Raw genomic sequence first — 12,689 nt, forward strand, 5'->3', positions numbered from 1 at the left:
AAAGTGAAAGGTGGTAAAATGCCCAGCTCTCAATTGAGGTTCATTAAGCAAAGCCAGCCGGTATCTGCCACGCCAGTCAGAGGTCTCTAACTGAAAGGAGTCCTGAGGGTCATCCAGCTCTCCAGCCTGGCATCCAAGGCCACCATGGCAGTGTGACCCCCCCCTGTGTTACCCCTTTGCTCTCACATACCCGGCTCCCGAGATGGCCTCTTCCCATAACCATCACCAAATTGAACTCATTTTTCACGCTCCAACACTGATTCTGCTAGCCTTGTGAAGGTATTTTAAAGCCCACTTTCCTCAACTGGGATGAACATTCGTCTCTCTCCTTTGACCACTCGTGGCACTTTATTCGGAGCTATTTTATAATTCTCATCATCTGCCTTGTCCTGGAGTCCTTTGCACCCAGGTTTGACTCTCCCAAATGTCCTAAGGCCTCCTCGAGGACGGGGCCTGTGTATTATTTATCTTTGTGCTCCAGTGCCATCCTCAGCTTTGCACATACGTCCTAGACCTCAAATGAAGGTTTGTTGAACTTACACGAATGGAAAATTTAGTATCCTAAAAGAGGGATATTGTGATATATCAGTTTATGGCAGGGCTAGCCAATCTCAGCACTACTGACATTTGGGTAGGATATTCCATGTGGTGAGGAGCTGTGGTGTTTAGCAGCATCCCTGGCTCCTACCTAGCAGATGCTAGTAGACATCCCTAGTCATGATAGCCAAGAATTTGGACGTTGCCGAATGTCCCCTGGGGGACAAAATTGCCTGCTGTTGAGAACCACTGGTATATGGTTTATAAAGAATTTTCATAAATGACCCCTAGGTGTAGGAATTCCCATCTGATTGATAGATGAGAAAGGCGAGGCTCGTGGAGAGTGTAGAGTTGAAACTGGGTCTTGAGCGTAGGTCTCCAATTCCAAGTCCAGTGCTGATCTGGATTCTGGAGTCCTCTTGGGAGCCCAGCAGGGTCTTTGCTACTCCACTCCATCCTACCCTGATGTCCCGGGTTCCCCCCTGTCCCTCTCCCTCCTGCCCTGCTCCTGGGGCCTGTGCCAGGCTATGACTCACTGGTTGACCCTACTGGTCCATGCAGACTAGACCCCAGGCTGAGCCTGAACTTGTCCATCACATCTCCCCCAGCACCTTGGGCTCCTCCCCGTGCTTGAACACGCTGATCGTGACCTGGCCCGTCTCAGAGCCATACTTGTTCTTGACAAAGACTCCGTAGCGCCCGCTGTCTTCACTGTTGACCTTCTCGATGGTGATGGTGACCTCTGACCCCCTCACCTCCATGTGGTAGCGGTCAAGGAAGGTGACAGGCTGTTCATTCTTCAGCCAGAAGATTTCAGGGGCGGGGTCTCCTGAGATGACGCAGGTCAGGCACAGAGTCTGAAAGGACAGGAAAAGAATGCTGGGTCACCTCCTCGTAATACCCCTTGGCATCCACCTTCGCTCCCCTGGAGAGCTCCCAGCGCAAGTTGCAACTTGTGATAAATTCGTTACATGTGTTTTATTGAATCCCATGAAATGATAACATTAAAGGAAGAGACATTTTACTTTAACCCCATGTCTCCCATCCTCAGCTTTGTACAGGAATGTTTACTGGTTAGGATTTCAGATCATTAGTATTCTGGCAATTATCTGCCCCAGCATGGCTTGAACTTCGCTTTCTTGATTTTTTGTTGTATATATGTCGGTATGATTTTACCATGCAAATGAGGCTATATAGCTTTGATACAAAGATTTATGGACTGAGTTAGAAAATTCTCGAATAAACTCTAACTCAGAAACCTATGGTATCATGATCAAACACTCAGAGTCTGGAACTGGGCTGCCTCAGCTCTGCCCCTTCAAGCTGTGTGACCTTAGGTAAGTCCCTTAATCTCTCTGGGCCTCAGTTTCCTCAGCTACAAAGTGTGACTAGTAATAATACCCCATTTCATGTGGATGCCTTGATGGTTAAACAAGCTCAAATATGGAATAGTGCCTGGCACAAAGTAACCACTATAATAATGTTAGCTTTTCTAGAATATTTTCTAGAATATTAGACTTGCATAATTTCAGCCCTTGAAGGGATCATCTAGTTGAGCTCTCGGGAAGGATTCTGTTCACAGAAGTCCATGATGCCCAGGGCCGCCTGGAGAGTTGAGGCGGAGGCAGAGCTGGGGCAAGCGTCCCCATGGGCCGACACCGTGCTCAAGGTCTTTCCCTTATATTACATGTGACCAATGCAGTGTGGTCACTCGGCCAGACTCTGGTGCATCCAGCCCCTTCGGCTCTGGAATTCATGGTGCTGTATTGCTTCATGATTTTTGATGGATACGCAAGGGAACACAGCATGGGCCAGTACCTTATCTTCCATGATTGTAGCCACGTCTGGCAGGCCCCTCACCACTTTGGCACGATCTGGAAGGGAAAAATGAGACCCCCCCCCCCCACAGTGATGAATGTTTTCCTTCAGGTTGCTTCCCAGAAACAGGTTTCCACAGAGCTGAGGTTTATTTTTAAGCAATGCTTCTTTTTTTTTATTTTCATCATTTCGGGGTGTAAATCCTTAAATTTATATTACGTTTCCTTGCCTTCGTAAACAGAAGACAGGGGACACGACAGGTTTCTGTCATTGATTTGAGGTCATCCTCGTGACTGGTGGTACCTGGAGGTGACAGTGAGGTGCCCCTCTCCTTGAGAACTGGGAAGGAATGTAAATAAGATTGTTCTGGGCCTTAGCCTGGCAAAATGCACACAATAGGTGCGATGAACCGAGGAGGGGCCTGGAAAACTAGGACTGAGCTTTTGGGACCCTGATTCCACCAAGGAGGACACCTGGTAGCCATCGTGGGTGTGTAAGAAGAGGATGTGTTGTAAACCACTAAGCAGAGAGTTAATACATCCCTTATGCTGCAACTGAGGCTTCAGAACAGAAGAGTGGGCAGCACAGGCCCTAGAGCATCGGTCAGCAAAGTGCGAAGAGCCTGAACTGGCTGGTGTCTGTTCACTGGACTAAGGGGACCCGGACCCTGCAGAAGGGTGGCGGGGAGAAGGCCCCAGAGATGGACGCTGTTGGTTTTTCACCAGGCCCTTCACAGCTGGGTGAAATGACCCAGTTCCCTTGACTCTTGGTTCCACAAGCCCCACCGACCATATACAGTGAATTCACCTTCCCTCCCTCCGAGTCCTGGAGAGGTCTCCTGTCCGGGGACACACATTCCAGGACGGGATGGATGTTCTTGCGGGGAAAGTGACTAGATTGTCTGTGTGACGGGCTTGACAGCCTCCCTGATTATGTCAGCGCTCCTCCTGGCTGGGCGCAGTGGGGTCTCTGGGCTACACTCTTCTCACCGAGGTGGCCGCGCCTGGCAAGGACTCCTCACTGCATGGCCGCTTAGACCATCCAGTGCTCCCTCCCAGATTATGTTTATGAATGTCAAGGCCTCCGCCTGCTGCCAAGTGGGAACACTCAGGGACAACATCGCCATGTAGGGCGGATTCCCTGCTCCCACGAGTGGCCCCAAACTAGCAGTGTTTTAGGCCTTTCTTCTGAGGCTTCGGAACAAAGAGTGGGCAGCCGTTCCGTTTCCTTGCTTGTTCTTGTCTATCCCCTGCCTGTTAGGTCCCACCTGCCATCGTCCCCACCACTGCCCATGGGCCTGCTTGGTCTCAGGTACTTCCACACTCCTTACCCAACTGTCTTCACATTGTCACTGCCCAGGGCTCCCTGGCAGCTCCGTGACAGCCCAGAGCCACACAGAGCCCACGGGGACCTGGGATTTCAGCAGCCGGCCAGCCAGGAGGCATAAGCTCCCTGAAAGCTGCCTCAAACTCAGAAATGAAAGCAACAGAAATAGAGGTGGACTTACTCTTCTCGATGATGGCCAAGGCTCTGAAAAACAGAAATGGGGAAAAAGGCTCGAGGTTCTGTTTGTTAAAGGACAGTCCTGCCCGGGTCGGGGTGAGGGGATGATGAGGGAAGGGAAGACTGGGCCGGGACTCCCCGGAAGGGGTCTTGTGCACAGTTCATGCCACACCCACGGGGCCAGCAACACAGAGGAAACTTACTTCAGTCTCTGGTGCTCAGCCATGGCGTCATCGAAAGCTGTGAGAAGGAAATGAGAGGGGAGGGGATCGTTAGGGTCTCTGCTCCCACGACCCACAGGTACTGGGCTTAGCGCTGACCACACCCCCTCTGTTCCAGTTTTCTCTTGGAGCAATGCCAGGATAGGGTGGGAAGATGGGAGCCCCTCCAAAAGAACACGAGGTGTTTTAAACAGGTTTCCCTTAGGACAGACAGGTAGACAACTCACCTTGCCCGGAGAGATCGGCAGAGAGCTGCCGCATTTCCTTCCCGGCCACTATCTCCAGGATGTATTTGCCCTTGTCCGAGTCTTTGGGATCCAGGATGTGGAGCCAGATCTCATTCAGGGTGGTGCCAGCCCTCACCCGATCACTACTCTCCAGGCGTTTCTCCCTGAATGTGAGGGCAAATGAACGGTCGCCTGGCTCAGTCTGTCAGTACTGCCCGGCAGCTGTCTGCCTGCAGGTCTACCCCCTCCTCGAACTCCTCTGTTGAGGTTTTGTTTATAGATTTGTGGGCTGAAGGTGGTGACCATTCACGGGGCATTCCATACATATGCATCCAACTATGCATCCATCCATCTACCTGTCCGATCCTGTGGCTTATCAACTTTGTGCCAGAGCCGACTCTATATTTGTGACATGTCCTGCAGACTGGAGCTCTGAGGAAATGCGGCTACAGGGTCAGTGACCACCACTTCCTCTACTCTGGGAAGTTGCTTTCTCACCTCTTCATTGTCCTCGTCTTAAACCCTTCTTGGGTTTCTTCTCATAATTACTTTCCCCTAATCCTTAGAGACCATAGAAACTTCTTTTCTTTACTTAAAGTTCATTCCTGGAGACCCCTGGTCCAGGTCCCCAGTGTTGTGTTGTAAAAGCGACACCTCTGGGCTTAGTCACAGGGCTCAGAAACTCTCGAGGAGGAGCCCACTGTCCTGGAATTCAACGTGGCCTTGGCTCTCGCTCGGGTGACAAGCTTGACCAAGGCAGTCTAGCTTTCTCCACGGAACGGGTGCAGCAATGTCTGCTCCACAAGGCTGAGGCATGCAAATGACAAGAAACACTGGGAAAATTCTTCTCTCAAACTATTTGGTCCACTTAGTTCCTAGCCAAGTCTCCATGGATACCTCATCTATCCTGCATTCAAGCCCTGGCCCTCAGGTAGCAGCCCCACAGGTCCCTCTGCTTGCACCTGTCCTCTCAGCCTGGCCGCCTGAATTGCTAAGGCTTCAAAGGCCCACAGGGACATCATGACCCACCTGACCTTCTGGTTCTCCCTTATTTCGACACCCTTCTCTTCCCCAGTCCCAAGTGCTGCTCTAAGACAATAGTCCTTCTGTGGTCACAGATATTCTGTAAAAACGGTCCTACCACCAGACGATCCACCTTCCCTGGGAGATCTCCCTTCCGTTCCCTATTCTTAACTCTGCGGACAGCAGGACCAGTGGGAGACCTGATCTCTGCTGATCCCATGGGACTGAGCTGGGGCAGGTGCGAGGCCCCTTTTTGGTCTGGCTAGGGCTCCAAGGCAAGGCCAGCTTACTTGTGGAACCAGGTGGTTTTCATGTACTCCATGTTGTAGTACTTGACCTTGCTGAAGATCCTGATTCCCTCCTCAGTCCCCTGGATTTTCAGTGGGGTTGCAGAGAGGACTAGGGAGGCAGATAAGAAGAGTGGGTCCCCACCAAGGTCCTTTGGGCAGCACCTTCTGGGGCCTTCCAGCTCTCGGGGGATGGTGGGGGTGAGATGCAGTGTTGCGAGGAGGCAGACGCTTCTTCCCGTCTTTGAGGATGGATACTAACCCCAACCCCCACCCCCTGATAGCCAAGGCTGGTTGGAGGTCCCCAGGAGGAGATTTGGTATTGGGGCGGAATTGGGCAAAAAGAGGGGCTTGCTTACCACCAATCCTGCCCAGCTCAGTGAAGACGGCATCCAGGGCTAGAAAGAGACAGAGGGAACGGTCAGCTAATGCAAGGCTCCCCTACAGACACACTGGGATGGGGGCTTCCTTGGAAAATGTGGTGGAGCTCGCAGGCAGCTCTTGGGGCCCTGGGAATTCTGCAGGATGATTCTCATGGCTCGGGGGTGGTGAGGATCTGGGGCACTCAGTGACTGATGGGGCAGGGGCACCATGGATGGGGTACAAATGGGCCGACCTGACAATTTTCTTGCCAGTCGAGCCGACCAACTGCATGAGGGGCCAGGGGCCCATTGTGGGGCAGAGGAGTGAACTTGGGCCTTTGGTCTTGAAGCCTAGGCTCACTGTGACATGCTGCGGCGAGCAAGGGCATCAGAGTCACACACACCAGGCCCCCGCCACTGACTAGCTGTGCAGCATTGGGCCAGTCACTTAACCTCTCTGTGCCTCGGTTGCCCCAAGTGACATGGGATCCCATACATTTTACCTCACAGGTCACATCACAGTCCCTTGGTTCAGTGTGATCTCCCCACAACCCTCCCGGCCCCTCTCCATCGCTAGCTCCCACCTTCTCCTGTGAGGTCCAGTATGGTGTCGTCCAACCCTCGGTCATCAGAAACCACTGCTCTATAAGTTCCCATGTCCTCTCTGGACAGCTGGAAGGAAGGATGAGTGAGGGGGGTATCAGCGTGGGTTCCAGAAGAAGCGACCTACAGCAAGTCAGACTGGGCTCAAGGCCAGCCCTAGCTCTCTGTGTGATCTCAGGCAAGACCCTTCTCCTCCCTGGGTCTCAGTTTACCCATCTGGAATAGGTGAGGTCTAAGGCTCCTTCCAGCTCCACAGACCTCTGATTCCAGCTCAGGGCTTGTCTGGGTCTGGGGATGCGGCGGGGTGCAGAGCCGAGGACGGAGACAGATATCCCACATTTGGACTTCCAGGTAGCCGCTCTGAGTGGAGCACTGACCCCTCCTTGTGGAGCTTGTCTGAGCTCAGCACGCCCTCCGCCAGGGCTGCCTCGCTGCCTGGACTGCTCCTCTGTACTTTTCCAGAAGGAAGCGTGTCCTTTTGCCCAGGACAAAGGGGTCTTCTCTGTCACATGCTTGTCAACCCCAAAATGAAGCCTGAATCGACCCTCAGCAAAACAATAACTTGGGGTATACTTTTAACAAAAGTGACCTCTCATTACACAGTGTTACTCCTTCAGGGCCTGGGGAGTGATATCCGCCTCCCTGCCCCTTCAAAGGGCCCCTCCCACCTGACCATCTCCACATAGTGTACTGTGAGGCAGGATCCAAGGTAGAGGCAGCTCTTAACCTGGGAGTCGAAGGGCTGAACTCTAAGAGTCCTCTCCTGGGTCCCTTCCCTCCTCCTCCCGTGAAGGCTCCAAAGACCCAGCCACACCCTGGGGAGGGTGACTAGGGTGACTTCTGACCCCACCCTCTATCCTTGTGCCTCGGTACTGAAACCCTCTGAGCTGCGGTTTATTCATCTTAAAATGGTAGCACAGTCCTCGTCCCAGCTCCTTGCCGTCGCGGCCGTGAGGACCAAGGGAGGTAACTCTTTGGAAACCAGAAGGTTCTGCATGAGTGGCCCGGATGATTGCAACAGGACTTAGTAGCTATTAAGCATCTACTTGATGCCGAGCTCTTTGTGGGGAGATTGTGCCGTGGTGACAAAGGCGACATTGTCCTAGCCGGGATCTGAGAGAAGACCCTGAAATCATCATTTCCTTCCTTGTCAGTAAACCTGTGCTTGCTCCAGTCCTCCCCCTCAGCGGTGAGGCCAGAGGAATCAGCAGCAGGGCAGAGAAACGGCAAATGTTTGAGAACAGGCCTTGAGTTTCTACCTTAACCGGGGCACATTCCTCAGAGGCCACGGGGAGGACATGGGTGGAGGATCGAGCTCCAGGCCAACTCTGCTCTGCCCAGACCTGCCTCACGTGGAGGCAGCCTCCTTGTCTGGAATTCTAGACTGTCCGGGCAGGAAGGAATCTTGGAGGGAGCATCCCTTTTTAACTGCTCATGTTATTGATGAAAATGGATCAGAGAAGAGCAGTGACTAGCCCACCAGTCGGTGGCAGGGCCAGGACTGGAGTTCAAACAAAAGGAAAAATCAGTATTACTGGTTCTGTCTCTATTTAAAATTTGGTGTTGTTTCCTCTGTGGGGTTTTATTTATTTATTTATTTATTTATTGCATTAATTTTTAGTTTTTAAAAGATGGCATGAAATATCATTGATCTTAATTGCTGAGTTTTTCGTGCCCTTAAGTTTTCGTACCTAAGGTGAGTGCCTCACTTGCGTCGCCCTCGGCCTGGTCCTGCTCCTGGCCCCCCACCCAGCGACCCGGGCACCGCCTGGAGCATGTGAGTCCTGAAGTCAAAGCCACACTTACCTCTTTGATGCAGAGAAGCCCCGCTCCCGTCTGCGGGTCGTACTGCCCATCCGGCGTCTCTTTCTTCTGGAAGAACCACTGGAAACAGGTTTCCTTCTTTGTGTTGGTCACCTGAGGAAGGTGGTGAATGAGGCTCCATCAGGCTTTTTCTGAGTAAAAACTCAACTCGTCACAATCTTTTTATTTTTATTTTTTTGCAAATGTGATTTCTTACCCCACCCACACCCCCTTCACATCGTGCTCTCACACCATGTGGCTGGTTGGCCAACTCCCTCCTCACACCATGGGTCTCCTCCGCTGGCTTCTGAGGTCTAGACTTTTGCTAATGTGCTCCGTCTGCCCCTTGACCTCTTCCCTACTCTACTTTTCCTTGTCAATGTCTATGCATCTTGAGACTCAGGTTAGATGTCACCTCCTCCAGAAAGCCTCCCTTGAAGCACCCCCAGCCCCCCCACCCCTATGATTAATCAATTTCCTGCTCGTGGCTCCATCACAGCAGGAAGCACATTATTTTCCAATGATCCTGCGGGCTCCTAGAAGCCTGAGACTACTTCTTCCTCCTTGTGTGCTCAGGGCCTTGCAGAGTATCTGGGGCATAGTAGGTGCTTTGAGTTTGCTGAATAAATATGCTTCTGGGAGAGCGCCCTCCCCCACCCAGCCCTTCTCCAGTTCTCTAAAGAGGCTGCAGGGTAATGAGAGGGGGCACCGGGTTTGGAGTCAGACACACTGGGCACTACCTCTTGATCTTGGGCTATTTCCCCATTTATTTTCTCATCTGCAAAGTAGGGGTAATAATTATGCCTACGGCACAGATGCTCGTGAGGCAGATGAAACAAAATAATGCTCTGAAAGCACAGAGCATGGTGTCTGGCAAGGCTGCCAGTAGAAACCAGGGAATCTCCCCTTCCCCAACACACAGATCCTCACTTGCTCTCAGACACCCTGAACCCAAAGAACCCCTACCAGATACAGCTTGGGGATCTAGTTCAAGGCCAACCCAACTCACACTAATTCTGCAACCTGGGTTCTGCAAGCGGTGGCCTTGTTTTCCAGTTAAATGCAGTCTCAGCTGGGGCTACTTCCCAGGTGTGGGATCGGCCAAGCTCAGGGTATAGATAGAATGGGGGAGTGAGGCAAGGACAGCCACCAGACTTAGGGACAAGCCACCAGGGCTCGCCCCACTGGGCTTGGAGGCAGGGACAGAGGCAGGGGTATGGATTTGCCTTGCACGTCAGCAGCACTTGGCAGTCCTCCGTGACCTTCCACTGCAAGAACTCCTCGAAATAGGGACCTGTGAGTGCAAAACGGACCCGCCCACCGGTTAGCCCGCCAGGCTCGGCCGGGGCGCCACCTGGTGGTGAGACGGTGGAGCTAGCTGGGGTGGGGATAGGAGCTTACCACGGGCCCCTCGGGGTCTGTCTCTACGTTAAAGGGAACTGGATTGAGGCAAGGGAGACACGTAGGGTGTAAAATTTATTTAAGGAAGCGCTCGCTCTCTGGGTTGGGCGAGTGCCGTCTCGTTCTGGCACAGGGACAGAACTGGATCGAAGTGCAGTAGCCCTCCCTCAGGGCGGGGGGCGAGGGGGCCGTGGGATGTATTAACCCACAAGTCCAGCAGTTCCCCAGCACTGACCACTGGCCTGGTGGCTGAGGCTTTTGCACTTACCCTGTTTTCTCTTCCAGTCTCTTCTCTTAGCATCTGCCTTCCTCAGAAGTTTGTCAAAATCTGTGAACACATAGGGAGGGACTGGCATGAGCCAAGAGGAGTGCAGACCCAGAGAGGGGTGTCCAGGTGGACAGAAGATCCCGGAGTTGAGAGCGGAGGGCGGGTGCATGGGGCGGGCAGGGCAGGACTGACCGTCATCCACCAGTGCCAAGGTGATCTGGTTTTTGGCTTTCCCGTCTTGGAGCTGAGCAGTATACGACCCTTTGTCATCCTCTGACAAGTTCTGGATGATCACTTCCACTAGGCCCTTCTCTCGGTCAAAATTGATTTTGCGGTTCTGAGAAGAACAAACCCGAGTCATTTTTGCCCTTTTTCTATCCCAGAGAATTTGTGTTGTGTGGCACAAATCGGGGTGCAGTTGGACTTGGGAAGTGATATGTGCTGAGTTAGAAGCCTTTGCAGATGAGGAGGGGACTCTAGATAATCCTCTGCTGCTTATAAATTGGGGCTCTTCCCACACCCAGCCCCTGAGAACGCCCCTAAGAACACTCCCGAGAACACCCCCAGGGCCTGGCAGGCACAGGAAAGAGTCTTGGGTGCTTGAATTAATTATAATTAAGAATAAGCCCCAATCCCCTACTGTGCCGCTTTTTTTTTCTTATTTTCTACTTCTTTTACCATTTTCCATAGAAGTATAAAGGATAAAAAGTATAAAGGATTTAAAAGCCTGTGTACCCGCTACGTAAAATTAATACTCATTTACATTTTATCATATTTTAACAGTTTTAAAAAGTTTTATTTTCCACATCTAGGACTTTGTTTCCTCTGGCCTTATTTGCATGGACAATTTGAGGGTGCCATCTGGTTTTATTTTATTTTTCTGTTGGGGCGACTGATAGTCCCATCGAAGAGTCCGGACTTTGTAACACTTCCTTTACCGTGTGCCAAGGTTATGCTTAATCTTTAAGCAGAACTTTCAAATCTATTTTCTCGTTTGTTCCTCCCGACTCTGGGACAACCAGTCCCATTGTACAGATGCAGAAACTGAGGTGCAGAGAGGTGAAGGGACCTGCCGGAGGGCACACAGAGCTTGTGACATCTAGCCCCAAGCTCTTCTCTGTCAGAACCAGCGCCCCGCTGTATAACACATAGTTTCTGAGAGCCCCTTTGCCATCTGTAGATGAAATTCACAAATAATATGATCTCATGATCGAATCTCTCATGAGATTGAAATTGCCATGTTTGTAAGTTGAACATGGACAGCTTACGTGGTTCAACTAATAGGGCTTATCTGCGCACATGATTTTAAAAAAGGCAACTGTAATAGGAAAAAGAAATAAAGTAATATGATTTCCAATATTCAGATGCTCAGACATAACCTCACTCATGGTACACTGATCTATAAAGAATTGGTCTGGATTTAAGAGAAGTAAGAAAAGCGAAAACATCAAAACTATTCTGTACAAGGAGAACAGGAAAACGAATGAAAGAGCATAGGTAAAGTGCCCACTAGGATAAAAACCGTCTACTCATTGTACATTAAAACTGCAGAAGTTCTCTAGATTTATATCTCAGAGTTAGGGGCTAGGCTTGGGTAATTATAAGCATGAATGCAGGTATTTCATCTGAAGAATGTCTGGCGGGATATTCAGAAGTGGTAGGAGGCCTGGGAAATCCTTCGTTCGTGGGAGTGTCTCTCGCATTAATGGGGATCTAGCGTCCCTGCCACCTGTCCCCCAGGTCCTGAAAGCCAGGTGTCCCCACCCGCGAGCCATCATGGACAGCCAAAGCATATAGCCGGTTCTAAAATATCTCTAAAATATCCGCTTGGGGGCGCTGCCGGTCTGTGGGGGGAACCACGGCCGTAACCGCACGTAGGAATTTCGAGTCCCGGTTACCGGTGAGCTGAAGATCTCCTTCTCGTTGAAGATGAGATGCAGCTCAGCGGCCGGAGATAACTTTTCTACTTCCAGCCAAAGCCGCACCTCTCCCTGCTCGAGGATGTCAACGTTCCAGCCCGAGATCAGCTTGATGACTGGGAAGCAGAGGGCGGAACGGGAGGGATGGGGCACCCTGCTCTCCTCCCTACCCGAGACCAGCCCCGCCCTGAACACAGCGTCCACAGTGGCGGGCCTGAGGAGGGTTTTCCCCATGCTCACTCTGGAGTGAATTCACTTTAGGGTGCTTCTCACCCTGGCTGGGCGCTGGATCCTCCAGGGACTTTCAAAAAGACAAATGGCGTGTCTGGGCTCGGGCCCCAGGGGTTTTGATTTGTCTGGGGTGTTGCTTGGGCATCGGGATTTTGAAAAGGTCCTGGGGTGATTCTAATATGCATACAAGTTTGTGACCTCTCCAAAATCCAAGAAGAAGAAACTGTCCACTCTGCCTTCCCTTGAACTTCCTTTCCACCCTGCCGGCTGACCTTTTCTCTTTGACGGCCTGCTGACTCCCAGGGTCTCTGGCCCTCCATCCTCTGCCTCACCCCCCTTCCCCCACAGGTTTTGGCTCTCACTGACTCATCTCTGCTCCAGACACCCCAGTGGGCCCTGGCGGGAGCCGTACAAGGCAGGTGGCTTGGGTTGCTTACCTGGGTTTCTGATCTCATGGCTCAACTTCTTCAGCTTATCCAGCTCTGA

At 51.8% G+C, this 12,689-nt stretch overlaps 1 protein-coding gene and 1 long non-coding RNA gene across 3 annotated transcripts in view; one reads left to right on the forward strand and one right to left on the reverse strand.

Moving 5' to 3' along the window:
• Positions 1-12,689, forward strand: part of LOC107501030 — a 59,632-nt gene that overhangs the window by 44,626 nt on the left and 2,317 nt on the right. The gene's annotated exons all lie outside the window — the stretch shown is intronic.
• MYOM3 (myomesin 3) overlaps positions 32-12,689 on the reverse strand; it is a 46,768-nt gene continuing 34,110 nt past the window's right edge. For both annotated transcript variants that reach the window (XM_016126775.2, XM_016126774.2), the window contains 14 exons: positions 12,641-12,685; positions 11,952-12,088; positions 10,246-10,390; positions 10,054-10,113; positions 9,611-9,678; positions 8,388-8,498; positions 6,563-6,650; positions 5,976-6,014; positions 5,620-5,728; positions 4,307-4,470; positions 4,062-4,098; positions 3,863-3,885; positions 2,356-2,411; positions 32-1,394 (listed from right to left, as the gene is read on the reverse strand). In XM_016126775.2, the coding sequence (XP_015982261.2) occupies positions 1,131-1,394; positions 2,356-2,411; positions 3,863-3,885; positions 4,062-4,098; positions 4,307-4,470; positions 5,620-5,728; positions 5,976-6,014; positions 6,563-6,650; positions 8,388-8,498; positions 9,611-9,678; positions 10,054-10,113; positions 10,246-10,390; positions 11,952-12,088; positions 12,641-12,685 (1,346 nt within the window). In that variant the 3' untranslated portion in view covers positions 32-1,130. The remainder of the gene's footprint in view (positions 1,395-2,355; positions 2,412-3,862; positions 3,886-4,061; positions 4,099-4,306; positions 4,471-5,619; positions 5,729-5,975; positions 6,015-6,562; positions 6,651-8,387; positions 8,499-9,610; positions 9,679-10,053; positions 10,114-10,245; positions 10,391-11,951; positions 12,089-12,640; positions 12,686-12,689) is intronic.

This window comes from Rousettus aegyptiacus, unplaced genomic scaffold (genome assembly GCF_014176215.1).
Source record: "Rousettus aegyptiacus isolate mRouAeg1 unplaced genomic scaffold, mRouAeg1.p scaffold_m13_p_1, whole genome shotgun sequence".
Classification (NCBI taxonomy): domain Eukaryota; kingdom Metazoa; phylum Chordata; class Mammalia; order Chiroptera; family Pteropodidae; genus Rousettus; species Rousettus aegyptiacus.